This window comes from Protopterus annectens, chromosome 12.part0 (assembly GCF_019279795.1).
Source record: "Protopterus annectens isolate FY-2018-M chromosome 12.part0, PAN1.0, whole genome shotgun sequence".
In the NCBI taxonomy this organism is placed as follows: domain Eukaryota; kingdom Metazoa; phylum Chordata; order Ceratodontiformes; family Protopteridae; genus Protopterus; species Protopterus annectens.
In genome coordinates, this window is record NC_056746.1 from 523629821 (window position 1) to 523649261 (window position 19441).

Here is a 19441-nt window from a genome sequence, read left to right on the forward strand (position 1 = left end):
ACAAAGACAGAGTGTCTTTATGTACTAACCCTTCTTTTATGCCTAAGTTAATCACTGAATCAAAGCTTAATCAGTCCATCTAGCAGCCAGTATTCTTTCCTAAGGTTACAAACACAGGTGAATACATGTTGCACCTTCTTGTTGTTCATAGGCAGTAACATTTTTAGCTTTACAGAACAAAATAGCAGTCACTTTGGCCAAATGGATTACAGATTGTATTTTGCTGATTTACCACCAAGCAGGGTTGCCTTTACCCCAGCCACCCAAAGCTCATTCTACCAGATCTGTGGCTACATCTGCAGCTTTTTCTTTCAGATCTTCAGTTTAAGATATTTTTGCAGCAGCCACTTGGTCTATGATTCATACATCTGTTACTCATTACAAGCTTGACATTATTTCTAGATACAGAGCTGCCTTTGAATCAATGTTGCTCCATCATGTTCTTGGGACCACCCAAGAGCAATGTAGCTGGGAACTCTGACCCAGTGGTGAGGAAGAATGAAAATGACAACATTAGATTTAAAAGTTATGTACTTACCATAACTAGATAACTGTGTTATCTTCTTTCATTCTTCCTCACCTCCCCTCACTATCCCCTTTCTGTGGTCCTAGAAAAATTTTAGAGGAAGTTAAAACCCATGGTTCTATGTTTAAGCTTCTTTAGGTAAGCAAATGTCCTACTTTTGGAATTAATTGTGGGATTTGTCTACATATATTACCTAAAAGTATTCTTTATATATGGTTATATAGAGGTAGCAAACTCGATCCGAGCGCTTGAAGGAAGCAGTGGGTGATTATGGGTAAAAGGAGGAGTATCTGAAGTCTAGGAGAGAACGCCGAGTAGGATGTGAGGATCGGATCCTAGACCCAGTGGTGAGAAAGAATGAAAGAAGACAACACATATACCTAGTTGTGGTCAGTATATAACTCTTAATTTTCTGCTGTACCAGAGAAGCTAGAAGGAACAGACTGTATTAATTTTATGAAAGCACAAATAAGCTGTTGAACCGGTAGTCTACAGTATGAGTTGTTAACTGAAAGGGGACATCATGTGTATGCTCCAAACCTGTCCAAGAGAAAGCAACCTAGACCTTTAATAGTAAACATCCAATCCTACCAGCAGGAGTTGATTCTGACAAAACTGTGGCAGAAGGGCAAAATACTAAAAGTATAAGACAGTACAGTGTTTGTGGAGAATGATTACTAACTATACATCAGGCAGAAGAGAAGAAATGTATTCCACTAATCAAGGAATGTCGAGACGCAGGCATGACATGCAAGCAAACTACTGTACCCAGCTGTTTTCAAAATATTCTTTCCTGGAGGGACAAAATGATTTTTTGATGCAGGGCATGCTAAGGAAGAAATACAAAAGTTGGTCAAATAAAAAGTGAGTTATTAGACAGAAGAAGATTCTGCTTCTTGTTCTTCTGGTAATAGAGATCACAGAGAGACTGCCCCAGTGAAACCTTTTCAAATGTTTCAACAGAAAATGCTTGAGAGACAAAAAGTATAAGAGTTGACTAGATGAACTGGGAGCACATTAAAAGTGAAGCAGAGACTGGATTTAGGAGATGGGGATCAACAGGCATAAAACTAGCAACTCAGAAATTGACAAATAAATGTGGGATTACAAGGCATTAATTATATTTGTGAAACATGACTGAGCAAGAAAACATGGAAATATTGGACTTTTCTGACTTTGTTAAACTTATATGGGACTGTAAAGCATATGCTCTAATTCGTACCATTAATGTCTGGAAGAACATTTAGGAGGGGGAAGAAGAAGGAAATAGTTAACTGTAAGTAAAATAAAAATGCTGTTCTTAATAGTAGTGTTTTTATAATGCATGATATAATCTGCATGCTATAAAGTAAAGTTTTCTCCATTATTTTCAAGTGTAATGAGGATACTAAAGTAAACAGGTGCCCTTATTGTGTTTCTTCTTGTTCAATTTTAAGAAATGTAGTCACTGCAACATAAAAAAGATGAAAAGTCTGCACAAAACAGCAGGATCCAAGAAAAACCTGAAGTGAGTTTTTCACTCTTGCATATAGGAATGATTGGATTAAGGCCATTGGCTCGATCTAGTAACAAGTTTAAAGAAAAAGAAAGTAAATTAAAAAGAACATTGTCTAGCAAATAAATGAATGCTTGTAGAAGCAACTCTATATGTGGTTCTCATGTCTCCATATAGAAGAGCAATAAAAGTGGAATACTTATTAAGTTCAGTGGCTAGGAGATAATGTTTTCTGAAAGCATTCATGTGTTTTCCCAATCTGGGAGAGTAATAAAGATAAGACAAAAATCAAACAGCACTTAGTAGAAGCACAGGCTGTACCATGCGTTTTAGCATAGATAACCTTCCTTTTAGGTTAACCCAAGTCCGTGAGTGTGGCTGTCAGTTCGGTACAATTGTTCCTGTTAGGAGGGTAAAACTTCAGTATTTGAATATGTACATAGTTTTTTGTGTTAGTGTTACATTAATAGATATTAGTGGTGCATTGAGGGTGTGTTTGTGTCTTTTTTTTTTTTTTTTTTTTTTTTGAGGGCTTTCAATAAAACAAAAGGTTTTGTAAGATGTGACATAATTTGATCCTGGGGTTTTAGCATCTGTATGCACTTTAACTGAAACTGATTTTATCTATTTGGTTGATAACCAATTATATATAATTTTTACTGTTTATGGTTCCAGGCACATCTTTTTTACTATTTTTTATACATAGCACAAGCAGAAACCTGTAAATAAGGGTGGAGGGGTGTTGATGAGACAGGGGGAGGCGCAAGAGGTCAGGGTCTGGGATTTTGGATGTAGATCCTTAAGGAGCATAACAGTAACCATAAAGAATAATGGCAGTGTAGAGTCCTCAAAATATGAAGCATTCCTACAATGGGGCCAGGCCCAAGGGAGGATGGCCCCAATGTTGTAGAAGGATGTAGCAGTCCACAAAAATCACAAAAACTGATAGGCCAAATAAGAGCCATAAAGATGACAGAGTGGAATATTGAGGATAAGAAAGAAATTATATACTGTTATTATTATGCAAAAAGCCCAGAATTTCCAGACACAAGTTATACAAAAAGACTGAGAGAGAAATTAGAGGAAAGAAAAATACTTCCACAAGAAAAACTGCTAGAAGCTTTGAGTAAAAAAATTGTGTTTGTTAATATGACAGATTTGTGAAAAACAGTATATAGACCAAGAAACTTTGATCTGTTTGGAAAAAGAAGCATTTGAGGAAGTGCAAAAATATAAACAATAAAACCTAGAGATTTTTGAAAAGTATAAAAAAGAAATATGGACAAGGGAAAGAAAGAGAGATTTGATATGGCGCAATAGTTAAGCAAAGGTGAAAGCCAAATTAATCAATATAAAGAAGGCAGCCCCAAAGATATTCAAAGAGAAATATAGGAAAAGGCATCCAGATATGGAAAATGTCACAATTAAAAAATATCACAAAGAGTGAATGTAGAAAATAAGTTTAGTAAAGTAGAAGTTAAAAAATAGAAGTTGAAGTTATGGAGTGCCTGTGAAGTGACAGATTTAGTGTAGAAGGTCTAACACAGGTTACATCACAGCACGATGGAACGAGTCCCCAAAGTAAGGAGCAGGAAGATCAGGAGACATCTGAAAAAGAAATATGGACATGGGAAAGAAAAACAGATTTAATATGGTGCAATATCTATGCAAAGGAGAAAGTAAAACTAATCAATGCAAAAAGAGCAGCACCAAAGATATTTGAAGAGAAATACAGGCAAAGGAATCCAGACATGGAAAACTTTACAATACAAAAAATAAGAAGAAAAAAGAGGAAAAGTAGAAAAGGAGATTAGTAATGGAGAAGTTAAAGAAATACAGACTGAGGTTATGGAATATCTGCAAAGTGAAGGATTTAGTGTAGAAAATCTGATTCAGAAAGCACCACAACAGGATAGAGCAATGGATGTCGAAATTAAGGAGAAACTAGTGGAACAAAAAGTAATTGTTCAGGTGCCATATGAAGATATTTTGGAGCCTGCCACTAGAAACCTTTGTTTCTGATGAAGTCTTTGGACGAATAGCGGATTAATAAATTTGGTTTACGCTAAAAGAATTGTGTTGAGCATCTGTTTCCACCAGTGTACTTTTGCTGTACTCTTCAAATAAACTAAACATCTTAGCACAGAAGGAAAAACTTAGAAGATATGCAGATAAATACAAAGGAGAAGTACAAAATAAGCAATTTATTGATGACCCAGAAAAGTTTTGTAGAAAATTGGGAAACAAGGTAAAAGGAATTGAAAGACCATCAAAAGAAAACAAAGAAGAAATTGATACATTTTGGAAAAGTATTTATAATGATCCTGTGGAACATAACAAAGCTGCTAAATGAATAGAAGAAGTAAAAGAAAGAATAAGAAGTTTGAAGGTACAGGATATGAAATGGGATGAAGTAACAGCCAGAGAGACTGAAACAAAGTTAAGAATAGCCTCTAATTGAAAAACCTCAGACCTAGGTGCAGTACCTAACTTATGGTTAAAAGTATTAACATCCTTGCATGAAGATTTAGTCATGAGCAAGAATATTTATTTGCACACCCCTAACTGACTCCAACCTGGCTAACAACAGGAAAAACAATGCTCCTGTTTAAGAGTGAACCTGCAAGCTACCCTAAAAATTATGGGCCAATAACTTGCCTTCCAATGATGTATAAACTGTACACTGGAATTAATGCAGACAGAGTTTATAGTCATTTAGAAGAAAACTCAATTATGGCAATAGAAAAAAGGGCAATAAAAGAAAGTCATATGGAGGAAACGATCATTTTTCGTTAAATAAAGACATAGTGAAGAAGTGTAAAAAGGGGCAGGATTTAAGTATGACATGGATTGACTATAAAAAAGCATTTGATAATATCCCATATTCATGGATGAAAGGGTGCTTAAAAATGTATAAGAAACACCCTGCACTGATCAATTACATTACAGTGACCATGAAACAGTGGGAGACCACTTTGCAGTTAACCATGATAAAGGACAAATTATTTTTCCAGGGATAAAAATTCAGTGGGGGATATTCCAGGGTGACTCTTTGTCATGGCTGTTATTCTGTCTTGCCCTTAACCCATTAAACTGTCTACTTAACAGCTTAGGCCATGGCTATAATACGGCTCCTAGAAAACAACAAAGTGTAAAGATTTTTAATTTTCTCTTTGTCGATGATTTAAAACGGTGCATCTCATCAGATGAGGAACTGAAAGCAAAACTACAAGCTGTCAAAACCTTTTCAGATGATATAAGAATGTTATTTGGTCTTGATAAATTTGCAAAAGCAACTTTTAAAACAGGAAAATTGCAGCACCAAGAAAACATCAGTTTGGGACAAGAATGTGATATAAAAGAACTTGAGCAAGAGGGAGTGTATAAATATTTGGGAATTGATGAAGGATCAACAATAAAACAGAAACAAATGTGAATAAAACTTAGTAAGAAATACTTTAGAAGACTTCAATTAATCCTGAAAACAGTGTTAACATATAGGAACAAAATTCAAGCTTTAAACCAATTTGCTCTTCCCGTCCTAACTTACAGTTTTGGAGTGATTGGCTGGCGCCAAAATGTTTTCGATAGATTATACAGGAAAACAAGAAGGATGATTCATGCTCACCAAATGATTTATAAAAATCAGTGCATACTAAGATTATATATTCCCCATTCCAAAGGAAGTATGGGCCTCCTAGAAATTGATTACATGTATAGAGTTGCAATCGTGGGACTGCATATGTACCTGCTGACCTCACAGGACCCAAATGTAGTGAAAGTTATGAAACATGAGGAGAATAAATCTAAGATGGCTTCCCTGCTTTGTCTAGCAGAAGCATATCGGTGTCAAACATGAATGGAAATCAAACTAGAAGTAGATAAAAATCAGGCAGCAAATGAATGTTCCAAAAAACAAAAGAAAGAATATAAGGTGAAGGACCTGATGAGAAGGCAAGAAATGTGGAAAATGCATAAATGTAGTTGCAAGTATAGAAAACTTCTGAAAGAACCTCATGTTGATCAGGATCAAATGTAGGAATGGTAAAGGAGAGGTGAATTCAAACCAAAAGGTGAAAGGTTAATATTGGTGGCCCAAGATAGTGGGCTACATATACAAAGTCATTGCACATGTGGTAGAAACAGACAAATGTAGGTGTTGTAAAACAGAATTGGAAACAGTTGCACACCTCATTGCTGGTTGTGACATACTAATGGCAGAAGGGCTGTATACTGAGATGCACAATAATGTGGCAAGACTATTGCACTAGGGATTGTGCAAACATTATGGTACTGAAGTGGCTGAAAAACACTGAGCCACAAAGCATCATAGAAAATGATGTAGTCTACATCACATGGGATCATCCATTACCAACAGTTCAAAAGATAGATGATAGAAAACCGTATATAGTGGTCAATGAAAAGAAGGCAAAAGTAGCATTGATCATTGAAATCACCACACCCAGTTACTACAGTGTCTTGCGGACAGAGAGAGACACAAAGTAATAAAATATCAGGATTTGCAGGAAGATACGAGAGCAATGTGGAAGAAAGATAACCAGACAGTTCCAATAGTAGTAGGAGCAATGAGTCTTATAAAAAAGAATCTACAATCATATTTAGATATGTTACTGATACATGTAATGCCATACAAATTGCAGGAGGAGTCATTAATGGGCACATTGCGAGGGCTGTGAAGAGCACTTTTGTCTGACATCAACAACTGAAACAATACTAATTTCATGAACTTTAATTATACTTTGACTTAGGAATGGGGTCCATTCCCCTCATGGTATTAGAAACCCAAAAGATTTGAAGAAATTAAAAAAAGACAAATACCATATTCAGAGAGTTGCAGAAAGTATTCTAAGAACTAAACTGAACTAAACTGACACATGAGTGGAGAGGGGAGGTTCTGCCAATGGGGATGACTGCAATTATTGATACAGACAATAGGCAAGGGGGGCTGGACTTTATTGGAGAAGGATAGCGGGGGAGCCAAGATGTTGGGAGTGGGACCGGGCCAAGAGTTTATTTGGACTGCGGGCTACAGATTGCCTTCCCTGTTGAAGACTGATGCCAGGGTGTAGGCAAGAGAAATAAAGACCAGCACTGTTAGAGTTTTAAGTAAACTCTAGAATGAAAGCTGCTATTGAGAAAGGAATAATTAGCAGAGCATATAAAATGTGGCATCATAAATAAAGGAAACAATCAGAGGATGCTGGAGGGAACTGGTGACTAAGGAAATTATATATATTTTTAGGTATGATGCAGAATCGGAATTGCCTGGACGTGGTGGGGCCTTGCTGGGTCTGGTTATGGTGGCTGCCAAGAATGCAATTGCTGGAAAGTGGAATTCAAGGTCTAAACCAGCTGTACTGGAAGTAGTCAATATAGTAAAAGAGATAAAACAACTGGAAACAGGATATTTAGAAAAGGGTAGGAGCAAATTACATAGAAAAAAATGGAAAATGAGGGAACATGTAAATGAAGAATGAGGTTTAAAAGAAGGCAGGATTTGAATGAGCTATGTAATATCTGACTGGCAATGTCTGGGTAGATTATAAGTGATATATATATATATATATATATATATATATATATATATATATATATGTACATAATGTTTGCATCTAAAATTATGTCAGTAAGGTTTGTTTTCATTTAATGTATGATTTCCTGTGTCATATGTGATCATTTAATAAAGATGTTTCTTGTGGTGTAACGTATAGATGCCAGCCTTATTTCTCTGCAGTTTGTATAATATTAAACATGTCTGGTAAATGTGAAAGTATTGCATGTTACAGGGCTCATTGGTGGTGTGTGGAGTAGAAAAAGATTTTTTCTCCACTTACTCCATTGTGACCACTATTGATTCTTACTGTAGGAGGCCCCATTATAAAATAAAGACATGGAATTCTCTGGCCAAAACCAAGACAGCTGCTATGGGAATTCTGCATACAGCTGAGCAATGTTGCCATCATTATAGAGACTTTAAGTGACACCATCCTGACCACCTTGGCTAGTGGGAGGCCACAATTACAGCTAGACCACTAGAGATGTCATTTTTCTCACCTACACATGCACATACATATATACTGCCATAGTTTAAACATTTTTATTGCTTTATTACAACAAATCATATTTAAACTACATACAGTGCAGCCCTCTTGCATGGTGCACTTTTTGTTTATCTCGAGGCAATATCATTATACACTAACAGTTCTGCTTTTACTTATTCTGTTCTTTCCATGATGTACATCTCTTATTTCAACAAAGTTAAACATTTAATACAACTTGTACACAGCTTGTGCCTGGGGTACAGATTAATGTACAACTTTAATAATGCAAAGCTTGATTTTTTTCATTTAATGCAAGAATCCTGTATCTTATGTTTTATAGGTTCTTTTATTACTGTTTTCAGACTGGGGTCACCTTTTCATTCCATTATAATCGACTGGTAATCTGTAGTCTTATGACATTTTATTAACTGCAGTCCTTTGTTTAGTGTATAATAAACTGATTCGACAAGTTCCATTTTGCACTTTGCAGCCTACTGTTTTGCTTCCCCTTGCTTTTGTTTCCCATCTCATTGATAATGTTCATTACATCAGTCAGTCCTCTTGTTACATATTATTTTGTATTTCTGAGTAATTACTTTATTGAATACTGTAAATAGCAATTCTACTGAAGATTTAACAAACACTAGTTCATGGATATCCCCCACTCTAGCTCAGTGGGTACTGTTCACTACCCAACTGTCAGATATAACTCAGTATCTGATTATCTCCTGAAGTGCCTTGATGAAGTATATTAGGTGTGGGACAAGACAAAAATATATGTTCAAAATCTCTGTTTTGTCCTGCCCACACTTTTGACAATGTTGATGCAGTTGTGGGAACATTTTGTTTACGTTTTTTCAGAGTGTAAAAGTGCTTATGTAGGCAGTTCCACACAAAAATCCTAAATTTCCTAGATTTAGTTGCAATCTTTGATGACTTGCACATCTCATGCCATTGATCCTTAGTAAATGTTTTTCCAAGAAGTTCTTGCCAACCCCTTATGGTGTCTGTTTCTAGCTTCTTGCTATTCTCCAGCAGTACTTTATATAATCTTCTTGCCAGTCTTTTGTTATTATCCTCAGTCCCTTTGGCTTCTATTAAGATATTAACCACTTCAGGTCTAGTTAATCTTTTTTGTGATATCTCTTTCTCACAGTTCTGTATGGTTGCGTATATTGCTATATATTTTAATAATTCCTAGGGCCTACCCTAAATGTTTCCTTGACTTCTTTCAAAGTCATTATTCTCCCAGTCAACTTCAATTGGTCCCATTAAAGCAAATCATTACTTTTATTGCATCCTGGTAGCATTCTGTCAGAGTGCCGTCTTTCCATTCTTACCATATCTATTAGTCAAATGTCAAACTTCCAGGGAGGCGTTATTTTGATTTTAAAAAGATCCTTTATCTTACCATAGATTTTGCTAAGTTACAAGTCCTTATTCTGGGGAATTGGTACTTTTTAGGGTGATGTGCAGAGCTGTAGTAACTACAGAGGGATTAAATTGATCAGTCACAGCATGAAGTTATGGGAAAGAGTAGTGGAGGCTAGGTTAAGAAGGGACGTGATGATTAGTGATCAGCACTATGGTTTCTTGCCAGGAAAGAGCACTACAGATGCGATGTTTTCTCTGAGAGTGTTGATGGAGAAGAACAGAGAAGGTCAGAAGGAGTTGCATTGTGTTTTTGTAGACTTAGAGAAAGCATATGACATGGTGCCTAGAGAGGAGTTGTGGTATTGTATGAGGAAGTCGGGAGTGTCAGAGAAGTATGTAAGAGTTGTACAGGATATGTACGAGGGTAGTGTGATAGCGATGAGGTCTGCTGTGGGAGTGACGGATGCGTTTAAGGTGGAGGTGGGATTACATCAAGGATCAGCTCTGAGTCCTTTCTTATTTGCAATGGTGATGAACAGGTTGACAGATGAGATCAGATAGGAGTCTCCATGGACTATGATGTTTGCAGATGACATTGTGATCTGTAGTGAGAGTAGGGAACAGGTGGAGGAGACCCTGGAGAGATGGAGATATGCTCTAGAAGAGGAATGAAGGTCAGCAGGACTAAGACAGAATATATGTGTGTGAATGAGAGGGAGGATAGAGGAATGGTGAGGATGTAAGGAGTAGAGGTGGTGAAGGTGGATGAGTTTAAATACTTGGGATCAATAGTTCAGAGTAGTGGTGAGTGTGGAAGAGAGGTGAAGAAGAGAGTATAGGCAGGATGGAGTCGGTGGAGAAGAGTGTCAGGAGTGATTTGTGACAGACGAGTACCAGTAAAAGTGAAAGGGAAGGTCTACAAGAGGGTAGTGAGACCAGCTATGTTATATGGGTTGGAGGCAGTGGCATTGACAAAAAGGCAGGAGTCAGAGCTGGATGTGGCAGAGTTAAAGATGTTATGATTTATACTGGGTGTGATGAGGGTGGACAGGATTAGGAATAAGTATATTAGAGGGTCAGCCCAGGTTGGAAGGTTTGGAGAAAAAGCCAGAGAGGCAAGATTACGTTGGTTTGGACATGTGCTGAGGAGGGATGTTGAGTATATTGGGAAAAAGATGCTAAGGATGAAGCTGCCAGGTAACAGGAAAAGAGGAAGGCCTAAGATAAGGTTTATGGATGTGGTGAGAGAGGACATGAAGGTGGTTGGTGTGACAGAGCAAGATGCAGAGGACAGGAAGAAATGGAAACAGATGATCCGCTGTGGCGACCCCTAATGGGAACAGCCGAAAGAAGATAATGATATTGGATCAGGTATGCCAACTTAATTTATATGCTCCATTATGATATTTAATAAGTCTGGAAAAGCTAAAAATCCTTGTATTATTGGCAATATCATCTTTTCTCATTTAACTCTAGGTTTGCTTCTCCTCACAAATTAACTTTTTTAGCTCCCTCTGGAGTAAGCTCCAGAAATCCTTTTCTGGGTTAAAAATGAATGTTTGGTTGATCTGGACTACAGTAAACATTTTTACAGCTTGGCTCTTACCATCCAGTCTAAGGTTAATGTGCACCACTTTTTAGCATTTTCCAAATCTTTCCCCTTATTATCTATCCAAGTTTCTTTGGGATCTTGTCATGTTCTATGTGTCAATGACACCCCCTAAGTATTTAATTTCATAATGACCCCACAAGAAGGGGAATTATTGAACTAAATCAAATGTGGAAGTATAATTAACTGTTATTGCTTTATTCTTGTCCAAATTAATTTTCTGTTCCTAGACTGAAGTGACTGAGTGTACTGTAAAGTATGAGTATCCCTTGCCCCAGATCTACCCTTCGCAAACAAAGCCAGCTTTTACTCAGGACATTCGAAGATAACACCCATATGTTTTAAAATATGGACTCTAAGTATGCTATCAAATATTTGCCTGCCTTGTATAAACCTACATTGGTCTACATCCATATGTTTTGACAACATACTTGCTAGTCTATGAGCCAAAATGCCTATAAAACCTTATAGTAATGGATTAACACTGACTTGGGTATGTAAGATGTACATCTATACATACATACAAATATTTCAAGCACAGGAATTAATGCCCTTCTAGCTTGCAAATATAGCAAAACACTTGTTCCCATAATGTGTCCAGGCTGTTCTTAAAAATATATAAACTTGTACTTGCTTTAATGTAATTTGGTAGTCTGTTCCATACATCAGCTACTCTGTCAGAGAACCAATTAGTACACTTCTCATTCCTTTAGAATATTCTACATAGGTTGTCTGATGATTCTCTACTACTTTTTGATAACCCCAAACATTCTCAGAGATAATTGTCTCTAAATGCCCTATATACCTGAATATGATCTCCTCTTAGATATCTGTAAGAGACACTGTACAAGTTCAGATATTTTAGTCTTTCATAATAACTTAAATTTTCACATCCATAGATGCGCTTGGTATATTTCCACTGTACTCTTTCCAGTTTACTCATGCTGGTTTTCTTATAGGGTTTCCATATTGTTATTCCATACTCAAGTTTGGCTCTAATGTAACTAACAAACAATGACTTCATTATTTTTGATTTCCTGGACTTTAAAAATCTTTTTATACAAGCTATAGTTTTATAACTATCATTAACCAATTGGTTGATATGATTAGAAAAATGCATAGCTGAATCTACCTATATACCTAGGTCCTTAACTGAGTCTGCAGTTTCAATCACTGTGTGCTGTATTAAATATTCACCTTTCAGTTTATGTCTCCTAAATCTCATATGCTTAGTTTTGGATATATTTATCAGCATATTATTCTCCTGTGCCCAAATGGTCAATTTAGTCAAGTTATTTTGCAGATATGCCTTATTTGTAAAAATTGTAACACATGTAATCAGTTTACCCAATTTCAGGTCATCTGCATATAGATTGTATAACACCTCAGATGAAAAAGTTAAGTCTGAAAGATACAATCTAAACAAGTAAGGGCCTAGGACAGAGTCCTGTGGGACACATTGACTGTAACCAAGGATTTCACCTGTCCAGTTGCTGTATGATGCTTGCCATGTCCTATTTGTAAGCCATGCTGCTATCCATCTTATCAAGAGTACATCAATACCTAGTTGTACTAATTTATTGATCAGTGTTTTGTATCTGACCCTGTCAAATGCGGAAGTTAAATCTATATAAATGACATCACAGCACAATTTTTAATTCGTAGCTGTTATTATATTGTTATAGAATATCATGTTACAAGTGGTAATAGATCTATTTTCAACATATGCATGCTAATATATGGTTTCAAGTCTCAACCTATCCAGTTCTTATCCAATATTATCCTCTCCATTATTTTTTTCCACAACATGAACGTAGACTTAAGGGTCTATATGACTATAGGTTTGAATTACTCCCCTTTCCCTTAAAGAGAGGTTTAATAAGCACATCTCCAAACTTAATGAATCTCCCCATATTTATATGACCTAGGGAATAATAGATATAATGGTACTGTATGTTCTTGCTGAAGTGCTCTTAGGTCATTGTTACTAATTCCGTCTCCTCCCTGCGCTTTGTTTGGATCCAGTTTGCCAGTTCTTTTTCAACTTATCACCCCTTTTGTGGAGCCAAAGTGTTTTGCATAAGATTTTATAAACATATGTATAATCTGTTGTGTCTGAGACTAAATTTTAGAATCTGCACAGTTTATCAATGTGCGTGTCTTTATTCCTTCTACATCTTATGAATCTATAAAAAGGATTTCTATTATGCTCAATATCTTTATATAAATTTTCTTCAAATTTTTCTTGATATTGTATCACACTATGCTTAATCTGTTTGTCCAGCTTGTTTATTTCAGTTTTCAAAGTTGTAGTTCGACCTGTCTTCCATTTCTTATATTTTTTGTCTCTCACCTTAATCAGATATCTTCTTCTTATGGAAATATATCCCCCTGATGTTGTATGCCTAGAGTCTGATGTTAAACATTTTTTGACTTTTTGCGCTCAAACATTTTCTCTTTCAAAACTTTCCACATTCCAGCTGCAGTTTTTTCCACTGAACACCTCACTCCAATTAGTTTTACATAGTGGCTGTTTTGCTTCCATATGTTGTTGTTGTTTGTCTTTCGGCTTTTTCCCGGTAAGGGGTCGCCACAGTGGAACTCCGATCTGCTAATGATTGGCAGTAGATTTTTTTACGAAACGCCGAGGTGCCAGCTCGACGCCCAACCTTCAACGAAGGCACACCCATTTATGCACGCATATCTTTCGAAAGCTACCCAACCATGAGGAGGACATGCAAACTCCACACAGAAGGCATTCCCAAGCCAAGCTGAGAATCGAATGGGAGAACCTCTTGCTGTGAGGTAACAACGCTACCGCTGTACCACCGTGGCATCTACAACTGTTTTGCTTCCATATAATCTGTAATTAACCTTCTGTGCACTGGTTTAGATTTCATTTTGGCAGAATTATCTAACAACAAATTAACCTTTATAACCCCATAATCGCTGCACATCAGTGGTGGTAAAACTTGACTTGAAGTTACAGTAATTTCTTTGGGAACGCAAACAATGTCTAGTATATTCCGTCCCCTGGTAGGTTTTTTACAATGTGAAGTAATTGTTGTTCCTGAATATACTCTGTAAATAATTTCCTTACTAGCATTGTTGAATCAGTATTATTCCAGTCTGTTTCAGGTAAATTTAAGTCCCCATCTAATATTATTCTTCCTTCTGTGTTTCATGTAAGAAATGTATGAATTCCTCTAGGTCATCTGCACTTGATATTGGTGGTCTATACACTCGAACAATTGTTATATGTTCCAGGGTTGTCTTTATTGTCACAGTTATACAGTCTATAGCATTAGTGTTATCACCGAACATGTAATAATCACAGGTCTCATAGCTATCTTTAATCCCTATCATAACACCTCCACCTGATTTTTTGTTAGAATGTTTGTAACAGTAAAAACATTAATTCCCTGACAGAACTGGTTTCCAGTCATTGTTCTTTAAGGTTAAAGGGCCCTTTCCTTAATTAGGAATGATAGAAATAAGCATTATTTTTCCATGATGAGCGTACTTGGTTTTGTTCCAATATTGCATTAAACAGTACATGCCAGACCTCCACAACTTTTCCTTTCACCCTCTTCCATACCTCCACCAGGAGGCTATCTGTTCCCAGAGATTTTCCTAATGCTTGATTCTTTAGCTGGTGTCTTATTTCCTTAGTCATTACAAAAGCTCTATTTGCCACTTACCGTCCTAGCTTAGGTAAGTCCAGTCCTGCCATGAAGTTAAGCCAACTATCAGGCCCTCTGCTATTACACCCCTTTGATGCATATAGCTCTTTATTAAAAAAAAACTCTTAATATTTCCATTTATTTTCATCAAATGCTTATCAATTACTGTCTCAATTTATTTTCTGTTTGTGCTATGTTCTTCATATTGATCACTCCTGCAGTAGCCTAAATTATATGGGTTATATCCTGCACAGGATATAACAGCCGGCCAGCTTCCAAATCTTCAGGACACCTTCCATATGCTGAAACCATTAGTCAGTCAGCTTGAAGTGAGCTGACTAAAAGACAGGTTTGGGTGCTAAGCCCTTCAGAGCCTTCCTGCCACTGAAGGGAGTGCTTTTCAGGCTTTCAAGGATCGATGGTCAGCTTGTGCTGTTCCATTTCTTGATAGACAAGTTATCTTCAAGGAAAAACCTTCAACATATAATTTCTAATGTTTACACTTACTTTCCTGTGTAGGAAAGTATATTTTAAGCTGGGAATATATTTTGTTGACCATCACATGACTTTACTGTACTTTTAAATGGAATTGCACATTTGTTTCTGACAGTTTAAAAAAAAAGTTAATTTAAACATTCTAAAACTGAATTTTTTTTTTTGAGAAAATGTGTTTAAATTACTTTTGGGGGCTGATAATATGTATTGGAGTGTTTTTTACTGTGTTTGTACACTGGGAAAGTGACTTATACTTTTTACATTTTACCGGCTAGTACTGCTTAGTTTTCCATGGAAAGAAGTGCCATATTTGGCGTTATCATGGAACAAACTACCATTTGCAATTTGCCTCAACCAGTGGTGGGTGGCTCTGTTGTGACCAAAGCTGGTTCTTTAGATCACTCATCTCTTTCCCTGGATTGGTTTTGTGTTGTCCATACAGCTGCTATGGTCTATGGATTAGCCACATCTTCTGCAGCTGTTGGGGTCCCCTTGGTGGGCAAAGGAGAGCTGCGCCACTGTTGTAAGCCTTAGTAAAAGGAGCAGGGAAGGTGCCCCTGTTTATCCAGAATGTTGTAACCATATCTGAGGAAGCTGTTGCTCCCATTAATAATCCTGTCTGTCCCAAATTTCCTGTCAAAAAGAAACAGAAAACTAAATGTATCTTTTCCTGCACCATGCCACTGGACAGGAGGCAAGCCCCCTGTATGCCCCCCACCCCCTACTAATTATATATACTAACACCAGGATCACAAAACAGTGGGGAAAAATAAATTCCCATTTTCACTATTTGGAGTTTTCAGCATTTTGAATTTTTCAACCAAATGAATATATTCCAGCTGTAGGAAGGAATTCAGTATGGCAGTAATAATTGAGCACTGCATTTATAACTGTAAAATTGGCTTCCTTAACTCTATATGTAGGTATAATAATAAATTTGTTGGAGTTTGCCAGCAGATATTTGACTATGGTCTAAAACAGCATGAGCGGCGAGAAGCTGAGGTTGCAACATTCTTTGAGTGCCTTCAAGAAGCTATCAATGAAAACCAAGAAATGGGTACAAACAAAATCAAAGAGTTTGAAAAGAAGAAAGTAGAGGTAAGAATGCCATTGTCTTTCAAAAGATAAATCCATGTCAAAATATTGTTTCTGTGCATTTTCCCTTATACTGTGCTGTCCTGTGGAAGACAAAAAACCCTTTATTCAGTTAGATATCACAACTTACTTTGCTGCCCTGGGAAATTGTTTATTTTTATTTTATTTATTTTTTTATGCTTTGTTAACTACGTGGGTGTATTGGTCCATAGATCATTTTCAGCTGTGACTTGGGCAACAACGGGACAAGTAGGTTTATAGCTTTATAGGTAGTTACTTGGTGTGCAGTCCAAGAGACCATTAAGGAGTCTGGCGCAGATTCCCAATTAACCCCAAAGCACTGTCGGGTTAAGTGACTTGCTCAAGGTCAGACAGAAGGCAAATGAAGGTGGGAAGTTTCAACCCCTGTTCCCTTGGAAGAGGAAACAACTCATTAACAAGTCAGGGCTTTAGTCCTCTGTGCTAATTCCGACATAGAAATATATTACAAAATGAAAAACAGCCAAGCCCTGGTTAGGATGGTAGCAAGTCAGTATCTCTGTGAGTAACTGAGAGCAAAATGTGAAGTCTAGGTATCACTTGCCTGGGGCAAGCTGGGTAGGGAGATGCTTCTGGGGAATCTCCTGAAGTGGTAGGTGCCTCCTTCTCTTGTAGTCCTGGGGTGGTCCTCTTTTCAGTATCTTGTTGGTTTCCGGTCCCTTTTCCAAGAAATTTTGTAGTCCTTAAGCTTGGTTAGAATGAAGACTAGTACTCTGTTCAGTTCCAGTTACAAGTTTCTTTATTGGAAGATGAACGCTGTTTAGTTAACTGAGTAACAACAATTTAGTCATAGCTATTTATTACAGATTTGGTGGGCAGATTATAGGTTGTAGCCCAGCTTTTCCATTACATAATTAGGGGCATGTGTGTGTGGGTGTCCTAGTCTAAAGATCCTCCCATGATGTTATGGTGGGGGTGTCCCCATGTGTGCATGGGGGTGGGAGTGGTTGGGTCCTGTTTCTTTCTCTTTATTATCTCTATTGAATGTAAAACCATAGAATCTCTATTCCAGTTAAGAATGCACTATGATAAAGTTATACATAGGTACATTTAATCAGATTTAAAATCAGTTGGTTTCTAAAAACTTGATCCAATCAGTCCATGACAAAATTCATGACGACAGTAGTTAGTGGAAAAAAATATTTGTGTTAATGAACTTGTGTCACTAAAAGATTAATCATCATTTTTAAAAATACCTCACTTTTAAAATATACCTTTATATATGTATGAGTGTATGTTTGTTGCCACTTTTAAAAAATGGCCGGTCAACTAAGATCTGCTGCGCTTTCTTTTGTTGCAATTCCTCAGATCTGCTGGGGGGAAATACATAGTTTTTTAAATTACAATTTTTACAAAAGAGGAGAAAAAACAAAAGAAAAAAGTGATGAATTATCTGCCATGTGTTATGGGGTTGGGGAGGTTGGCGGGCATAGCTTAACTTTTAAATTCATAACTAAAGTATTTATGTAAAGTATTTATGGAAGGCCAGATGGAAGGAGCCTGCTGTAGCATCTAAGGGTGAAAAAATGTGTTAGAGTTATTTGGCGTTGTTCTGATCAACCAGGGTTTATGTCAAAGATGGGTACCCATATACCATGCTACAAATCCCGAGGATTATATTTAGAAGGAGGTTGGCACAGCTTGCTAAGTTACCAAGAGATAGGGATTAAGTGTGCAGGCTCGTATCTCTAGCCTAGCTTTCCCCTGGCCACTATGCAATGAGGATGGGATGGAAGTGAACAATGGAACTTTTTACTTCCAGTGTGCATGCCGAGGCTGCCATGAGGTGTCGACCACATGGTCACCCTGGGAGGCTTTGAAGTAGTCATAATTTTGTCCTTTAACCTACATCATGGAGCTGGGAAAAAAAAAAAAAAAATATATATATATATATATATATATATATATATATATATATATATATATATATATATTTTTTTTTTTTTTTAGCTAGTGAACTCCATGAATGCTGACATCTGTTAGTGACTTCTGTTGTCCACTGTCATGTGCACCATCTAGGATAACTCCTTACATACCTACCTCATTAGTGTTAGTGGTTAGCAGGACTTCTGTATTCCTGCAGGGACGTTACTGCTCTTGGGTTATTGTGTACATATGAGGTCCTCATTCACTTCTCCATTATGCCATTCTGGCACTTGTATAATTCCTGCCAAATCACGTGGAGTGTTTGATGACATAGATCCTGGCTTAATTTTCTGCTAACTTAGATCAGCATTCTTGGGAGAAGTATGAGAAAACAAAAAGCAACTTTCAGTTCCTGAAAAGAAGAAAAGCTCTCCATCTAATCTTGTAGTGGTCCAACAAATGAAAACACCAGAACATTGTGCTAAACACGCAACTCCATGATAGCTATATTACTATTTGTAATTTTTTCAGTTTTCTAACAAAAACATTGTTACAGCTATGTTTTTTGGGGTCTGTATTACTTTATTGAAGGTTCTTTCCAAGAGCCTTCGTTCATTGAACCATATACAACCAACATTCACTTCTGCGAACGTTCAGTTCAACAAATGACTTTCCCAGGGTAAGTAACAAGTTGCCTAGCATTAGAAATTTGCCCTTTTCCCCACTGTGGTTCGATCTCAGAGTTGGCACATATAGTTGGGGGTGTGGGAGGGGCACCACCCACCACTTCAGTGTGTTTGAAATACTGTGCTTTGTGTGACAGTCTGAATGTTAGGCAACTCATTACTTTCCCTGAGAAAGTAATATTTTATTTATTTTTATTTTTATTTTTATTTTACATTTGTTGACCGGGCTAGTCTAGCTGGATATATGTCCATTTTCAGTAGAGGCCCGGGGAGAAAAGCTCCAAGCATGAACAGTGACAAAGTTAACAATATAAAAAGACATAATAAAGCAAATACAGAGGCAGCGTTATACAAAGAAAAATTAAAAATTCTAAACTATAAAAATTTTAGTAAAAAATTATACTAAGCAATATACTACACATATGAGAAGGTATGAGCAAGAGTCAGTTAAGAGAAAAAGAAGTTATATTTTATCTTCATATTATGAAGAAAATGGTAATAGCTAGATTTG

General features: G+C 36.8%; 1 protein-coding gene across 1 annotated transcript in view; it reads left to right on the forward strand.

Moving 5' to 3' along the window:
- DRC3 (dynein regulatory complex subunit 3) overlaps window positions 1-19441 on the forward strand; it is a 557555-nt gene that overhangs the window by 233547 nt on the left and 304567 nt on the right. The window contains exon 7 of the mRNA XM_044089663.1: window positions 16168-16342. Coding sequence (XP_043945598.1) covers window positions 16168-16342 — 175 coding nt within the window. The remainder of the gene's footprint in view (window positions 1-16167; window positions 16343-19441) is intronic.